A 17,937-nucleotide genomic window follows, 5' to 3' on the forward strand; every position below is an offset into this window, starting at 1 on the left:
GTTATTTTGTTACGTGTCCAGTGAAGCTCTTGATTTATATGGCATGTGTGCAAGGCAGACAGAAACGTATAGCAAAATGTTCAAATATGCAAGGTGAGTGTGTAAACAAACCTGCAGCAGTCTCTTAATATTTGAAGGATTCTATCATTTTTTATGTAGTAAATAAGGTTTGCCATAACCATAACAAAATTAAGAGGTTTGGTGTGTAACAAGTGTAAGAAAAACACAGGGGACAAGCTTTAATTATGTTGGTTGTCGAGCTGTAAATGCTATACCAGTGTAACAAAAGCACACATATCTGCCAACAACATTTTTTAAGCAACCTTCTCTGTAGTTAAAATAATAAATAAGTAAAGGGTTTAACAGTGTTCTTTGATCTGTTTTTCAAGCTTTGGTAGAACAAACAAGTGAGAAAACTGCTATTTTCAGTCACGTATGTCAAGTTAATTATCTGACTATTTCAACTACTTTGGTTATTGTAATACGTTATTTTAGGACTGCACAGTTCAATAATCATAAAATTTTAAGTAATCTGCAATTTCCTGGATTAATTTCCTAGTTAATCTTGGAAGCATATTAATAAACTTTTGATTTGTCTAAGTGCAATTAACTGAATGCTTGCATCTGCTTCAGTAATTACAGTAATTAAGATAACATGGTGGCAAGCTCTATTATTTCAAACTGTGTTATTTAAACTTTTATTTCACATGTCGGTCAGTGTGTTTCTTTAGGGAGTCTCTTCTCAGATGGGTGTGTCACAGATGTTACACCACAGATGGCACACATGTAGTGGTTTTCCATATATTTGCGATGCCTACTTCGATCCTCCAAATTAAAAAAGAAAAAAAAATGAGGCGTGTCTTGTCAAGATAGTAAAATTCAAACATATAATGATGCTTGTTTTCCAGCTAGTGGAGAGCAAATCGAATTTATTTATTTATTTATTCATTTATTTCCTCAGTATAGGTCAGGTTGCCCATTCTAGGTTTAAAGATTTATCTTGTCTTTATCACTTAATTAAAGCAAGGTTTGCAACACAACTTCTTAATTAGTGTAAAAATCTCCTTAAAGAAAATGGTGAAAAAAAGAGCAAATGAAGGAGTTCCCCATTCTTTTGGATCTAAAATGTGAAAAATGTATTAAGAAAGCGACACAAATTGCATATAGCAGACAGTTATGCATTTTCCAAGGTTTTGCAAAGGTGATTTTACATTGATATCACTGAAGTGTCTCACTAAAAGCATTCAGGCATCACACCTGCCAGTGTGCAGCAGTCACAGACTGTTAACCTCAAGATCTGGAAGTGTCTGTGAGTCAACGAAGCTTCACAAACGCTACCACTGTCTGCCTTTGTCAAGGTTCAGCTACATAAAGAGTACTTTAACTTCATCTTGGTGATCATAAGATTCACTGAAAATTCAAGCACTGCATCCTGCCACTGGCTCAAAGGTAAGCAAACTAAAATCCATTCTACATTAATGGAAGAATAACAAGTTCTCTCTCTCTCTTTGAGTAAAGCTGTGCTCTTGCAATGCCAAACTCAAGGTCTCTTTGCTCATCATGTTCACACTACAGACAACACTTTAAAAAGATTCTTAGAAACATTCTCAGTAAATCACCTTCTCACTTTTTCAAACTTAAATGTGAACTTGATGCATGAGGAATTTTTTTTTCTTTACTATTTTTTGCAGATGGTTAAAGGATTGTAGAAAATGCAGTGCTGCTTTAGTTTGCGAGCTAAAATTGGTAGTGGCTTAGAAGACATCAAATGTAGTAGCACTTTTAATGGTAATAATTTACACTGCAACTGTATAATACTGATATTATGAGTCCTCTTACAACTTATCTTTTATAATTATTACTCCAATAATATCTTTTGTTTTATGTATCTGGTCACTATTTAAGTGTTGGTAGCTATTAAATATGCCATGATTTTCGTAAAAAGGCTAAATAATTGACCCTATGCTACATTTTAGTGCCTGTAGTGCATATTATGATTACCTAAGCTGTGCTCGTCTACACGTTACTTTCATAAACAGGAAGAACAATTACAACCATCTGAATGAACACAAACAACAGCTGACTTACACATTGTGTTTGTGTCTTTCATTGCTGTTTTGACACAGACACCTGCCAGAAAATGACCCTGCAGCCATTAACTCCAGTGAACTGTGCAGGCCTTCTGCAGCCCGGCTGCTCTCTGCTGCAGCTGGATGGTGAAGTTCTGCTGTTTGGCCAGAAGGGTTGGCCTAAGCGCTCGTGTCCAACAGGAGTATTTGGTGTACGGTTTAAACATGGCGAGATGAAGCTGAGAGCCATCTCGTTCTCTAATGACTCGTGCTACCTGCCCCCATTACGCTGCCCAGCTGTTTGCCGCCTCGACCCCTATGATGGGCTTCCAGAGAGTTACCTCATCCACGGTGGTCGCACTCCAAATAATGAGATCTCATCAAGCTTGTACCTGTTGACCATGGATAGTCGTGGCTGCAATCGTAAATTAACGCTCTGCTGCAAAGAGAAAGAGCTAGTGGCAGAAGTGCCAGGACCTCGATATGGCCACACAATGAGCATGGTCCAAAGTCGTGGGAAGACAGCTTGTGTGTTGTTTGGGGGTAGGTCCTACATGCCCTCAGGAGAGAGGACCACGGAGAGCTGGAACAGTGTTGTAGACTGTCCACCTCAGGTGTTCCTCTTTGACCTGGAGTTTGGCTGCTGCTCTGCTCACACTTTACCTGAGCTTAGTGATGGACAGTCTTTCCATCTGGCCCTTGCTAGAGAAGACTGTGTCTACTTCATTGGAGGCCACTCACTAGCCTCAGACTCACGTCCACCGCGTCTGTTTTGCCTGCATGTTGAGCTTTTGCAAGGCAGCCCGTTGCTTTCCTGTGAAACCCTAGACAATGGTTTATCTATCTCTAGTGCCATCTTTACACGTACGGGACCCACTCATAGATACATCATCTTAGGTGGATATCAGTCAGACTCACAAAAGCGGATGGAGTGCACTACTGTGATTCTAGATGAGAAAGGAATCCACTTTGACCCCGTAGAAACACCCAAGTGGACCCCAGATATCATCCATAGTCGCACTTGGTTTGGTGGCAGCTCTGGAGAGGGAGGCATCCTACTAGCTGTGCCCACAGAGGGAAGGCCATCCCAACAAGATATGCATTACTTCTACCAGGTGAACTTCCAGACAGAGGGAGAGACCAGAGAGGAAGATGGAACCCTTGCCTGCAGCCAGGAGTCAACGGATTATGATGACTCCACTCCTCTTGAAGATTCTGAGGAGCTCTACTTCGGCCGTGAACCACATGAGTTGGATGGCAGCAGCGACGGAGAAGGGGAGGCTTACAATGAAGAGGATGAAGAGGATGAATCACAAACAGGTTACTGGATAAAATGCTGCCTTGGCTGTCAGTTGGATCCCAACACATGGGAGCCATACTACTCCACAGAGCTCCACCGACCAGCCATGATCTTTTGCTCCAGAGGGGAAGGGGGCCACTGGGTGCACGCCAAGTGCATGGAGCTGTCTGAGACCCTGCTGCTGAAACTCTCTCAAGGCAACAAGAAGTACTTCTGCTTGGACCACGGAGGCCTGCCCTACCAGGAGATGACCCCACCTCGACATATTATACCACTGAAGCGCATCACCATGAAAGCTAAAGACAAAAAAAGACCTCTGACAATCAAGATGTCCCCTGCCAAAAAAAGCTTTTTCAGACGGCTGTTTGACTGACTCAGATTTTCATATGATGTGTGCCTGTTAAGAAAACTTTGTATGCTTAGGATGTTTTTTCCACCCTAACAGTAATCTAATAAACCAAATCGAGAAAATCCCTCAAACTACCTTGAAGTGCTCACTGAACGTAATAGAGTCACAAGCCAAGTTTAAGTTAGATCACATGACTATTGAACTAACAGACAAACACTCACACCTACTTGATTTATTTTGAGTTAAATTAACAGTTTACAGTTTGTGAAGATTTGCAACATTTCCTTTTATTATTGAATGTTTCTGTTGTTATTTCACATTGTGCAACAAAAATGCAGTTTTACTCTTTATCAGCTGTGAAAAGGTTCATTCTGTTTGTTTCTTTCTTTCATACGTACGTTTTAAGTACCACAGACCCACTTTCTGATGCAGATGGAACTGAATTGTTATTGCAGTGTTTTGTACAATAAAACTGATAAATCCTTAATAAAATTTGTGATTTTCAGTCTGTAATTTTGTGTCCTCACAGTGGTGTATTGTTATCTTAAAAAGACATACTCTAATTAGCCTATCAGTTTAAAACAGTCGGTGTCTCCCACCTGATGCTGTTATTAATGACCCTGTTTTAAATTTCCTATACAATAAATTTAGCATGTTTAATGAAGGCATGCAAATTTTCACAGTTACAGGTAGTCACACTATGGAGGTATGAGTCTAAAATTTTACTTATTATTTTTTGAATTACTGCATTATATTCTCCAGCATATTTGAGCTATTGTACCAATTTAATGTTTCTCAATCCGAATTCTTGTACTTGACAGGTTTACAAGGTCTTATCAATTATAGAAAACATAATGGGAATTAAAAAGCTCAAAATTTTAGCCCACCTTTTGGTACTTTAAGGCCCTGTAACTCTGAAAATATTCATAGTATGAAGGTAAAAATTTTAAATATCTTATTAAACACACAAAGTTACTGTACAAAGCATACTAGCTAATTTTGAGGGATCAAATGTGAACTGTTGTCCTGGTACATTTTATATCAAATGATCCAGTTATATGTGAGTTTCAGTTATTTGTCATTCTCTTGAGGAATATACTGACTACTAACTCCAGCTTTCAGTATTAAGTAGGTATTAAGTAAGTATACTAAATTGATTTCAGAGTTATATAAACATGAGCATAAATATGATATTGATAAACAATACGTAATCAGAACTGTGAACAGTTAAATGGTCTAAGCTATATATATATATTGAATCAACTGAATTTCTTTAGTTTTTAAAGTGCTTCCATATTCTCTGCATTCAGGTCTGCATCTAGTTTGTTGTAATGTTTTCTAAAAGATCATTGTTACTTTGTTTTGTTTTTTTATTAACACTTTACAGCTGAATTCTGTGTTACTAATGCAAAATTAAATTAAATACAAAAATAATAATAATTTAAGCAAACAAGAATCACAATTCTTCAGTTTTTATTTATTATCTGATGTAAACAGAGACAAAAAGTACAAACTTCACAAAAGGATGGTAAGTTGTCTGATTCAATGACAATACATAAGAAATAAGTAAATACAGCATAACATAATTTGAAGGTAGTGGTAGGTAGTGGAACTTTAGTGTATGCAAAATGAATGAACAGAGAAAGTATTGTGCGGTCCCAGTAAACTGTACATTTAGTCTATGCATGTGAGCCCAAAATGAGGAGATACACTGTGAAACATGACAGAAGTAGAATTTTATGAATCATCCATCATCCATTACTTTGGAAATGCAATTCATTACGGCAAAAACAAATATGAGACAAGTTGCTATATAATGCACTCCAAAACATGGCGTTATGGTAGCACTGTGACAAGTATCCAATGAAATGTGGATATTTCATAGCTGTCATATGGTTACATTTATGACAGTAAAATAAAATCAAACATTCAATCAAGTAAGAAAACAAAATTGCCTGTCACAATTCAAAATGGTGAGGGCAGAAAAAGACAATATAATCAATCAATCAAACAAATAAAGTTGCCAACAATTCAGTTTACATCAGGTCTCTCTGGCTCTCACCCATCGCTCTCCCCTGACGACTGAAGCTGTGAAGATATATCAGCTGAGAAAAAGAGCCAGGTTATATATAGAACTTAAGAAAAATCCCTGCCTGCTAGAGAGTCCATGGGGTATTAGGCACCGTAATGGACCATACTGTATTTTTATGATATCAACAAAAAGGTCAGTATATGTTTTATTTTATGAGAAGAATTCAAATAAGTATCATCTATCCTCCACTGTGCAAAAAGTAAACGAGATAAAAATTGGTTCAAAGTGACCTGGCATCTATTCTGCCCCACAGGGATCCCACGATAAAGCACTAAAGTCATCTTTTTCAGAGGGCACTCATGAAACAAAGAACATTTGGGTCTCTGTGATTGCATTTTGCTCCTGCTAAAATGATATATTAATACAGTGGCCACAAATGTGGTCTTTTTAACACGATTTCTCTCTATGACTTACAGCGCTTTCATCTGTTTCCATAAATATCCCCTCTATATAAATGCATAAATGTGTCATATCCTTGCAATACAATAAAATGCACCATTTTTCACAGATGGTGTCGATTTATAAACCAAAAAAAGGAAAAGGAGTATGAAAAAAAATGTGTTGCCTCTGCCGTCACATCTTTGTGGTGTAGTAACTAACAGTTAACAAAGCAATTCGAAGTCAAATAAATGTTTAAAGAAAGAAAAACAAACATCAAAAGTGTAAAATAGCATTGTTTTCCATAAAATAATCTTCATTTATGGGTTCAGGTGCAAAACACTGGCTATTCAAGCAAAATCTGTTTGTAATATCTAACAACACACAAGCATCTGAGTTCCAAAATATAAAAACTAAAAACAACATAAAATGTGTTTGGCCTCTTGCCCAAAGCAGAATGAGACTGACTTCGCTTTCTGGAAAGTCAAAATACTTCCATGTAGAGATAACTGACCAATGGTACAATTCTCTAGAAATCAATCAAATGTTAATAGTTATGGAAAATTCAAAAATCAGGAACTTCCAAAGACATTTCATCATCATCCTGGATCTCTACTGGGTCAATGGTAGCCTGTAGAGCCTTTGCAGAGTCCTTGTGAGCTTCCATAAACTTCTGCAAGTACTTGGACGTGTACAGCCAGTGGTGTTTCAGCACGTCCTCCAGTTCAAAGGTCTTAGACTGGCGTGCATTCATCTTGCGAAAACGCCTGAAGAGCTTGTTTGCTGACTCGTTCCCCTCGCTGGCCCAGGCTCCTATGGATCCGTCTCTCTCTATAATTTCAGGTACGTGGGCTAGGGTCTTGTGCAGATAATTTGTTATCTTTCCATTGTACCTATATTTGAAGGTAGTGGAGAGGAGGTCAGCAAAGCGCTGAGAGTTAAAACTGTAGCGGCATAGCTGGTCAGGGCATTCCTTGGCTGGGCAGGTGGCACGCCACACAGGTTTCATTTGGAGGTAGAGTTTGATAAGCTCCCTCAGGGCCTCTCTTCTCTCTTCTGAGGGCACCAGCTCACACACCACGTCCACAGCCTCCTGGGTCATTAGTCTGCGGGCGTAGTTCCCATTCATCCTCATTACTGGTTTAAGCTTCATCTGCTTCCTCAGCTGTTTATCTAAGGCCGCCCTCCAGCTGCGCCGTTCCTCCCGGCTGGGGTTGGCCTTTTTATACACCTCTCCGATCTCATCCTGGAAGATCTTGTAGAATTCAGTAGCATTGCCGATGTCACAGTGCAATGCATCTAGCGTTGGCTGCGTCTCCAAGAAGGGCTTTGCAGACACACCTTTGACTCTATCACGCAGCTCATCTACTGACTCAGAAAAGGGGTTGGTTCTCCATATTTCATAGCGTTCTAGGTTCTCTTCGTGACTGCGGGTGATGGAGTGCAGCACCATGTTTTGAGAGGCCTCTGCACGACTGGAGTCACATAGAGTGCAGACGTACGTGGACCCAGAGGCCTCCAGCCCCTCCATCTCACGCACCATCTTCTCATCATATCCCGTGCCCCTGAAGTGGAAGCGAAAGGATCGAGGCAGACCACCCATGGACAGGATAAGTCTGCTTTCTTTCATTGCATTACGTTCTGCAACTATAGGCCCCAGGACAGCTGTGAGTGTCTCATGGTCTGACTCATCCACAAACATCAGGCACAGAGGCTTACAGGACAATTCTGAATTTGGCTTTGGCTCGGTAAAAATGGTAACCTCCTCCTCCTCATCGTCTGCCAGGACAGAGACAGACATAACAGTGAAAGAAAAACGAACAGCCTTCTCAGGAACAACTGGTCCCCCGCCATGCTTCTCGCTGACATCACCCATGCCATCGCAACATTCCTTGATCATGACACTAAAACCTGATGTGCAGGCACTGTCTTCCATCCCACTCTCCCTCAGCCCCTCCATGATGTCCTCCTCCAGATCCTTTAAGGCAGACACAAGTGCCACATCGTACCGAAAGCGCCGAGTGATAGTGTCAGCTGGGACGTCATCCACTGAGGAAGACCATCCAGAGAGCCCATTAATAATGCCAACATTATAGGATGGGGACACGTTTTTGAGAGCTGGCTGCCATTCAAACTGGTGAAAACCAGGGAGAAGCTCCTTCTCTGCAGCTCGAAGAGTGTGCAAGGGCTGAAAGATCTGGCGGCCACTTGTGGCTTTGACAGTCCGATACATCTTATGATATTGACTGCAGCTCAGGAATGTGTTGACCCGAATGGCCAGGCACACAGCAGGACTCAACCCAAAGCCTCTGCCTGCAGAGAGAGAAAATGAGAGGAGATAAAGTTTCAGAGAGAGACAGAAAGAGGCACAGTCTCAACATAAAAAGAAAGGATTGACACATGAAGAGAATTATTTAATACCAACCCACAGAAGCCTATTTCTAGTGCTTTGAAAATACTGCAGTATCTAAAATTTCCTCATTTGATATCCCACATTTGGAGTAATTTCTACAATGAGACAGACAGAAGCGTAAATTTCACACCCAAATGTGAATGCCTCATTGTCAAAAGCCCACAAGCCGCTGATTACAAAATCCAATATTTCCTAAATTTCAAATGTTATAAGGGGACAGAGGGTGAATCAGTGAAGCTGGCAATAGTGATGTATTGGCTGTAGATGAAAACAGACACCAGCTGCCTTCTATTCCCCAGAGAGGAGGATGGTGCTGTCTGTGTAATTTGCAGATACAAGAGCTGCTGATGTTGTTTTGATTCTAACAGCCCCTTCACAAGAGTTGTTATTGTGCATTAAAGGGAGTGTGAGAATGAGAGACTGACAGACAAGATGAGTGAAAGTGGGAGAAAATCAGGGAGGGGTTGAATGTGCAGCAGCAGTGGTTCAATAGACAGAAATGGACAATAATTAAATGCTTTTCAATCAAAATCACAGAAATATTGGACTTTTCTTCATTGTTATTCATGAGATGACTGTATTCCTCGGGGGTAGGTGGAAATATTAATGAGCAAACACTATCATGATTTTCATTTGTTTGTATCCCCCTTTCTTTGCCACGGAGGGCTGTGTTGATTGAACATAAACCCTTATAATAGCCTCTTACCTTGCATCATGGCCTCTAGCTCATCTGCCTGACGGTGTTCATTCCCAGATCTCAGTGCAAGCAGAAACAGCGTCAAACACACAGACTTCAGATCACCACCTTCCTCTTTGTCTGCAAACACCTTCACCTGGTTCTTCAGATCCCTCAGTCGATGCTTCTGGGCACGACGGGTTAGCGAGAGCAAGTGCTGGCGAGGTCTTCCCCCTTTATTGGTTAGTAGGAAGTTATCAAGTTCTGACAGACTCAGGTTTTCATTTTCCTTCAGCTCGTGGCTCAGACAGTGAGCCTTAAATGAGTCCAGCCTCACTTGCTCACGACATCCCTCACTGGGGCAGAGCAGAGGTAGGGAATGGAGGGCAGATGAAAAGACTTTGGCAGGTGAGGTGAGATTATCGGGTGTACAGGGCGAGTTGCAGGCAGGGCAGTGAGGTCCTAGAACGTGGGTAAATTTTACAATGCAGCCACGGCAGAAGAGGTGCCCACAGGTGGACTGAACTGGATCAGAGAGCAGGTGGTCACACACTAGGCAGGTGAACGATGCAACAAAGTCCACAGGGAGCTTCTCAGAGAGCAGCTTGGTGCTCAGGTGATCTTTCTGGCAGCGTGTAATGTTCCTCACCCACTGCTCTCTCTGGATGCTGAACTTCTTCCAGGCCCTGAGAGCAGGACCATGACGGTCTCCAAATGGTCTCAGAACTCTCCTCTCACCAACAGCGATGGCGTCGCAGTCCCATCTGGTCCTTTTTGCCAGGCTCTGTGCTCTTGGAAGGACTTTCCTCCTCTTCCTTCCAGTCCTCTGGAATGATGTTTTTTTGGGGTAGCAGAGGTGGCACAGGGAAGAGTGAGGTTTCCACTCAGGCACTCTTGTTCTGGTGAAGCTGCAGACCCCCCCACCTCGAATGGCAACCATCCAGCAGCGGTGGCAGAAGGAAAGGGGGTGGACAGATTCTGTGTCCTCTGTCACGTCCACTTTGAAGACTTTAAGGATGACTTCTGGCCAGCTTGGGAACTTGCAGCCCATTTTACGCAAGGCACACTTGCTCACCTCATCCAGATCTCCATGAACATCGTGCACTGGTCCTTTGACTTTCCTCAGAACCATTCCACAGACACGACACAAACCCCTATAAAGAGCCAGGGAAATAGTGTCAGATCCTTAGAAACAAATGAATATAACATAGCATCATTCACAAAATGTAACAATTTGATTACCTGAGGTGGTCCATGTGGGTTTCCATCTCCTGTAGCTTCACATCTACTCTCCTGCCAGGGCCCTCCACATTTTCCTTGCTTTTCCCTCCTAGGCATAATTTCATAACACTCCCTGGACCCGCAGCATGATCTATTTCTATATTTGGAGCTGCCGTAGGTGAAATCTCAGGCCGTGTTTCACTGGGCAGAGGGGCTTTCTCCATGGACTTCACCCTGAAGAGTTTGAACTTCCACTGAGAATACTCAGAGTGGGGATGGTGGAGCTCTGGCGGCATGGATGATCTGGGACCATCTGTCTCCAGGCTTTCTGCTGCCATGATGAGATGTAGAGCTTAGGTGCTGGAGAGGCAAGGAGAGGAGAGAAGAGATGAGGAGGTCATTTGATATACTGCAAAAGCATGAAAAACAATTTCAGCCATCTGTAGTATAAGATGATAGATATTGAGAAAAGGTTTGAAGGTTAAAAATCCTCACAGGGATGGTTGAGCCAGTAGTGTCTTCTCAGTATTGAGACCATGACACAATCCAAAAGCTTTACTTGATTCCTGCTGAATTTATGCTCATAACACCCTGAAATTCCCACTGAATAGAGAAGAGCAAACCTTGACCTAGACTGCTGTATTATACCATAAGTGGCATTTAGATCTTGTGTAAAATGCATGAGACAAGCACTAGGGGATCGATACAACACCAAAATCCTCATTTCACTCATCTTCAAGCCCATCACTCAGTAAGCTACTGTGACTTTTTTTTTTCTTTGACACAGCAAGTTTGCTAAATGGGAAACCTTATCCCAGCAAGGTTGTCAATCATTTATATTAGTTGTTTTCTTGGCTGGCAGGAGAGCTGGAGCCCTGAAAGCTTCCAACTGGCACTTTTAATGCAAGGAAAAATCGGAAACACAGCAAACTTATTACATATTACATAGATATTGACCAAACCAGATGCAAAAGAAGATGAGAAACCATCATATTGAATAAACATCATAAAGAATTATTCCAAACACAAGATTGTTCAATTTCAGCAGCCAAATGCTCTTATGATACAGCACAGGTAAGATCAATGACGGTGCTACACTGATGGGCCCTATTTCATCTTCTCCCATACTATCTAGGTTCTATTACCAGTTCTGACAATAAAGCAGTCAAACAATCTTAGAAACTAATAGTTCAATCTTTGCTCTTACCATTTCACACCTACAGCATTCACACAGTTGAATCTTCTGTCTATCCATCTTTCAATGATCTCACTACATTTTCATCCTTGGAGGCTCAAATCTGTCAGTCTCCTTATTTTCTCAGCTCTCTCTCTGTGTACTTCTCATGCTGAACTCCCCTTTGAGACAAACAGCTGAGCCTGTGTGCATGTGTGTCAGCTGGGCTCTTACCTTGTTTTTCAGTCTCAGCTGGCGTCAGCTCCCTTGGGGGCTCCTCTCTGCATGGGAGCACAAGGAAAGCCCTGGAGCTAGGCCCTTACACCCTACATATACTGTATACGTTTGAGCCAGTCACAGCTTGAAGCTTCTGTTACCAGGAGTCGTGGCTCCATAAAGTGGGAATGCTCCTGACTGTCTCATTGGGCCTCATATTTATACCCATCCTTTGGTGGAATCCCAACAGTCAACCACTGCCACCTGATCGAGGCAGCTGAGGAAAGAAAAAAAAAACAAGGTCAACCCCAAAGAACAGTTGTAACATGTGCATGCTGAGAATCCAACAGCATACCCCCAAAACAAACAACTTTTTACCACACCACACTTATCCTCAGCTAGACACACTTGCATGTCTAGCTATCTTCATCCAGGTGGCCTCACTGTGACAGAAAGAGCAATACTGTTAAACCTTTGAAAAGGCTGAAAGTGCAGAGACGTAGCAGATCACAGGATAAGTGGTCAAGATTAAAAACAAAACTGAATAATGGTGGGGGATTTTAACAGCATAAATATCTGAATAATCAAGAAACGGGAGGAACTATAACAATAACAAAGACTTGTTGTTGTAATCTTCATTCTAATCATCTTTCTTTTCCCCTGGCATGTCTAAGTGTTTGTGACTTCTGCCTCAGCAGTCCAAATGGGGGCTGCTGTGACAAACCAAATGACAAAGCCAGTGACACAAGTGAGTCATATTAGGTTGAATATCAATTTGTGCGCAAACGTGTGTGTGTCATATTGGAGTGTGGGTGCTCACTCACTGTGGTGGTTACTATTTTAAAAATAATGCTTCAAATGATGACTTATAGAAACTGCACACACCCAAACCAACAAGTGTTGATCTGTCTGTCTGTCGGTTGGTTTGTTTGTGCATTAAACTGCATTGTGCTTCATGGTTTTTGTCCACAAATTCTTTTGATCAGCACCTCATTTACCTATAACTTGTCAGCATCAAAGCAGCACATTTTATTCATCTTTTCAAATATTCAGTGTCTGTCACCATTCAAAATGAGTTTTAATTAGACAGCATCATTTGATGTAATTTCTCAGCAGGTATGGGGAGTATTTGCCCAAGATCATTCTTGTTTGTAATTATCCAGGGGATTAATCTGGTGTATTCACCACAGGAGCCTGTTGCTGTTGCATTGGCTTTGCCAGCCAAGTCATTAGATACACAGTCAGTGGGCACCAAACAACAGTTGGGTCTCTCCCACTCTTGTCAGCTTAACAGGGGAGCAGGATGAATACTGGCAGGCTTTGCAGCTTATATTTGGCGCATATGTCCAAGTGTGACCTCAGAGAGCAGTAGCAGTTTTTGTTCGTCCGTCTCTTTCTTTCTGTTTGATGAGTACACCTACTTACTGCAAATGCTGAAGAGCCACTACGCAGACCGAAGCTGGCGACAAAAGTGCTGTTTTCTAGGCCTGCTCATATCTATCAGACACACCTGAGAGATCCGAGGTGCACAATGCTTGATTCATTATATATCCAAGAACAAGCAAATGATGGATTGTAGCAAGATGTTCCAGACCTATTTATAGTTGATATTTAGATTTATGATAGCCAAGTAGCCACATGTTTCCAAGGTAAACGCCACACCTAACTCTGTGGCAGACAGGGACAGAGCTGCAGATGTCTGCCTGACAAACAAGCAGTCACCCCCTGAGACCCTCATCTCTCTACGCCTGCTAATTGACTTGTTATTGATCAATTCAAAGACAGTCTGATTTATGGGAAAGAGGACTTGTGGAGACAGCCACCTGGCATGGAGCAGAGTGTTATGAATGTGAGGAGCAAACCCTGGGAGACATAGAGGCTGCAGTTTAGGAGGACATACAGGAGTTTGCAATGCACCACTGAACTGACACCTTGCAGTTGGTGGGGGTGTTTGTTTGTTTGTTTGTTTTTTCATTTTTTCCAGAATGCAACAACAGCGTGTGTGTGTGTGTGTGTGTGTGTGTGTGTGTGTGTGTGTGTGTGTGTGTGTGTGTGTGTGTGTGTGCAGTTGAATGACCATAAAGCAGGTGTGTGCTGAGGGAGGGGTGAGCAGAAATATGGCTGGGCCGCTATATACTCTATATTTGAGAGAAGGGGAGGTGGTGGGGGAAGATGGGTGGGAGGGGCTGCTGTGCGTCTGTTTGTGAGTTTGCTCTGGTGTTTGGGGGATTATGCCGAAGAACAGTTCAAATAAATATAAAGTACTTCCTACTAATCCATCCTGAGAAACTTCAGAATGATCAGAATCAGAATCATTACTTATGGATCTATGTGTACAAAGCACAAGAACACACAGAGAACTAGACGGACAAAAGAACAAGAGGGAACGTGTACTGGGTGAAAGACAGAGAAAGGGGATATAGTAGTGATCTTGTGTAAAGGAGCTGCACAGGATAACAGGCTTAGCTCAGAATGGAGAACACAAAAGGGCTTAGGGCTGATTGCATGCTGTGACAAGGAAAGGGGGAAAGAGATCAAACCTTCCAGGAGAACTATATAAGCCAAAAGTCCAAAAAAGATCCCCTGACAGCCCAAGCCACATAGCAGCTTAAAGAAAAGTGTCAATAGCAAAGATGGACAATAGATGAATTCCGCAGAAGCACTGGTAGCCTACTTTCCTCACTGGGAATAAAATGTCAGCAATGTCCACATTTGAATAGACTAAACCAAAATTACTGCATGATATTTCAAAATGTCATGAAGAATGTGTGCATCTTTGTGATTGCATCGAGGTAAAGGGGGCATTTCACTCCCATATTCCCACTGTGTTATGGAATATTAAGCGTTTAGTATGCAAATTCTTATCTGAAATTTCAAAGCACGTTCAACAACTTCTTCAAGCCGATTCTCAGTAAGTCACCTCCTACTGTCCATTTTTTCCATTCCTCATCCGGAGACATGATTGGGTAGATTAATACTCAAAGAGGTAGACTTCAGTACGGAGCTATTCGTCAAAGCTACCTGCCAGAACAAACCCTTTTCCCCACTACTCATATTCCCCCTCGTTCATCTCCGCTGTCTCTCCCACTCAATGTCTTGTTTTCCTCTGCTTGGCCCTCTCTTTTCAGGTTTTGTTAATAATCAAATGTGTTATTATTCCAATGAGGTGATTAATTACCACCCACCCTTCCCTCTGTTCCACAGGTTAACGTGCTTGCAATCACAGAGTGACAGCCATCTGAATGATCTCCCTCAAGGCCTCATGTGACCTCATATTGCTCGCCTGCATTTGTTGTTGGCTCATCCCGACTACTGGAGCTTTAACAGAGAGCAGAGAAACACAACAACATCACAGCTTCTACAAATAACATCCCCCACAAGCTGCTGACAGCCTGACACCCCAATATCTTCCATGTCCTGCTTTCCAAATATTCATTTTATTGGATAGTCTAGTCTTGGGACCATATTAGTTCATTCCAAGTCTTGCAGTACCCTGAGGCACTGCAGTTATTTTGGTTTTGGACCAGTTCCATTCGTCTCTTTTGTTTTGGTAAGTAAAAACAATGTGAAGAAGAACTTAAGCTGAAACAATTGAGAGTCACATTTAAGAACCATTTTTCAAAGGAGGGGAAGCTAATCCTATTACCAACCCAATATTGGATAGAGAGAGGGGTCAATAATATGCAGAGATTGCAGTGTGAATATAGTATAGCAATCTGAAAAGTGAGACCTGAGTAGACAATCCAAATGGATGTTGATCCACTTGCAGAAAATCAAAAGAAACCCTAAGCCAGATTCAGGAGGAGTAGAGACGAGTGGAAAATCAAGACCAGTGCCTTTAATCAGAATAACAATGCTCTTTAATTCTTTGTTAATTAAATGTAGATTTCCCTGATTGAAGAGCAGTGCTGCTGATGCCAGGGGACCTCCAGTCACATAAATATCTACTCACTGAATTTGTCTTGTTTAACCATGCATTAGTTCTCTTTTCCCAAACTGTCTGGTGCTGGTTTACACAGAAGGTCTGTCAGCTGAAGGATAGTATCTCGCAAACAACTCCTCAAGATTTCAAACGTTCTGCATCCTCAAAGGGAGGATTTCTTGGCAAATTGTTAAACACCTTCATAAGTGGGTTACATCCAGACACTTTTTAAAAGAAATGAGAGTAGTGGTGAATTCTCCGCTTCTAAATTTCACACCATTTCTCTCTTTCCTGGTCATTCTCCCTGTTTCTCTTCCTCACTACCTCCCTCCCTCAGTCCCCCTACATCAATGTAATGAGCAAATCATGGCCACTAGGGAGAGATGTAGAGAGAAAAATTGGTCCCATTATGTGTCAAGCTGTGTGAAAAGAGCAGCGCTGTTGTCTGTCAACTCTAACCCCCAGCTGTCCCTGGTCTTAACTTCCAACCAAACACAAAGAGGTCTTTTCCCACACGTAGATCTGCTTATTATTTCCCCGTCTTTTAACTAAAAAGTCCATTATAGAAAATGCCAGGACAGCCATGCCCTTTTCTGCACCAGCTCTGGCAGAGCTCAGACAAGGGAACAATGGACACAGTAACACACGCTGATTCAGGGCTGATTTAGAGTGACTGGTCTTAAACCTGACTTATAGAGTACAGTAATTATAGGAGTTGAAGGGAGGGGCTGTTAAAGATGCTGTGGTTAGGTGGGGGCATGTGTATGGAGGCTGTTGTCATTTGGCAGCCAGTCCACTTGGAGAGAGAAATTACTATTCGAGCCAGAGCCTGGGTGGTGGAACATTTATCAAACAGTCATCAGAATGATTCACATGATCCAGTGGGGAGCCATTATTTCACCAGTCCAGTCTCTCAAGGCAACCTGCTAGTGGCAAGGATGATGACAGCTATGGGCTTTATAAGCACAGGAACAGACATATAGAGTAATTGTTTGAGAACAATAGTTTAGAAAGTCCTATCTCTTTTCAAAGACTCATATGTAGTCTGTGGATTGGACTAGACTGAGTGGGGAAAAATGAGCAGTTAAGCCCAACTTGGGGGCATATGGCATTTCACTGTAGCAGAACACAGAGATGCCTCAGGTAGGGACTGACAAACATGTGGTCCCTGTAGTTGCGGGGGAGAGTAACTTGCACTGAATACATAAAGATCACAAATAAACAGACCATCCACCTGCTCAGCAACTGTTTTGGGACCTTGTAGAAGGTATTGATACAGTTTTTCATTTGCTGGCCTGGCAGGTACAAGCAAGTATAACAATCTCTGCATAAGCAAATAAATTCCTAAGTGAATAGGGAATAACAGAAAGAAGCAAGGCAGACCTCTGGAAGGCTCCTCATAATAAGGATGATAAAAATGCAATTCTTCTATTCATTTTCCCCTCACTTTTCCTTAACGTGCGTTCCCTTTTGACTCCTCTGGGATGCACATCATTGTAATATACACAGATTTTCATTTTGTCCCTTTTCTGTGAAAGACCTGCGGGATAGGCAGGGACAGAGAGCGATTGTGACTGTTTATTTAGTCAGATCATCTAACGTGTGCAGAACAGATTTGAGCTGAAGAAGAGGCCATCTACACGGTGGCAGCTGCCACCAGGAAATAATGCAGGATGATGACTGAATGATTTAATGAACAATGCTGTCTCAGAAGTTACTCCCTCATTCATAAATAGCTTCAACATTAATGTCATGCTTAACTTGCGGAGATTAAAAACCGACAATTTAGATGCTTATGAATAATCCTCATCACTGATAGGTGGAGTGTTTCGTAATGATAGCACATCTATTATGGTGAAACATACTGTACACAGCCCCATTTTGAAAAATGCTGGGGCTCTGTGTAAAATGTAAATAACAATAGAATGCAATAATATTCATATTTCTTATGTTAAACGTTTCATATAAAACAGTTAAACTGAGAAAATGTACCATTTTATTTAAAAATAATTATAATTTTGATGCCAGAAACACATCTCAGAATAGCTGGGACAGGGCTATGTTTACCACTCTCTCATCTTCTTTTATGTGCAAGCACCTGGGAACTGAGGAGACCATTCGTGTGGC

General features: G+C 41.8%; 2 protein-coding genes across 2 annotated transcripts; one reads left to right on the forward strand and one right to left on the reverse strand.

The window, feature by feature from the left end:
• Positions 1–1,317: 1,317 nt before the first annotated feature.
• Positions 1,318–3,937, forward strand: rag2 (recombination activating gene 2). The gene is made up of 2 exons (XM_085281083.1): positions 1,318–1,449; positions 2,127–3,937. Exon 2 carries the CDS (start codon positions 2,141–2,143, stop codon positions 3,740–3,742), a length of 1,602 nt encoding a protein of 533 aa, XP_085137209.1. The 5' UTR covers positions 1,318–1,449; positions 2,127–2,140; the 3' UTR covers positions 3,743–3,937.
• A 1,280-nt stretch (positions 3,938–5,217) lies between these two features.
• rag1 (recombination activating 1) lies at positions 5,218–12,273 on the reverse strand. The gene is made up of 4 exons (XM_085281772.1): positions 11,907–12,273; positions 10,520–10,858; positions 9,308–10,431; positions 5,218–8,501 (listed from the first exon to the last, which is right to left on the reverse strand). The coding sequence occupies exons 2-4, from the start codon at positions 10,834–10,836 to the stop codon at positions 6,754–6,756; spliced, it is 3,189 nt and encodes a 1,062-aa protein (XP_085137898.1). The 5' UTR covers positions 10,837–10,858; positions 11,907–12,273; the 3' UTR covers positions 5,218–6,753.
• Positions 12,274–17,937: the final 5,664 nt, after the last annotated feature.

This window comes from Mchenga conophoros, linkage group LG7 (assembly GCF_057382185.1).
Source record: "Mchenga conophoros isolate Kocher_MC1m ecotype Shallow Benthic linkage group LG7, M_conophoros_male_GT1.1, whole genome shotgun sequence".
Classification (NCBI taxonomy): Eukaryota; Metazoa; Chordata; class Actinopteri; order Cichliformes; family Cichlidae; genus Mchenga; species Mchenga conophoros.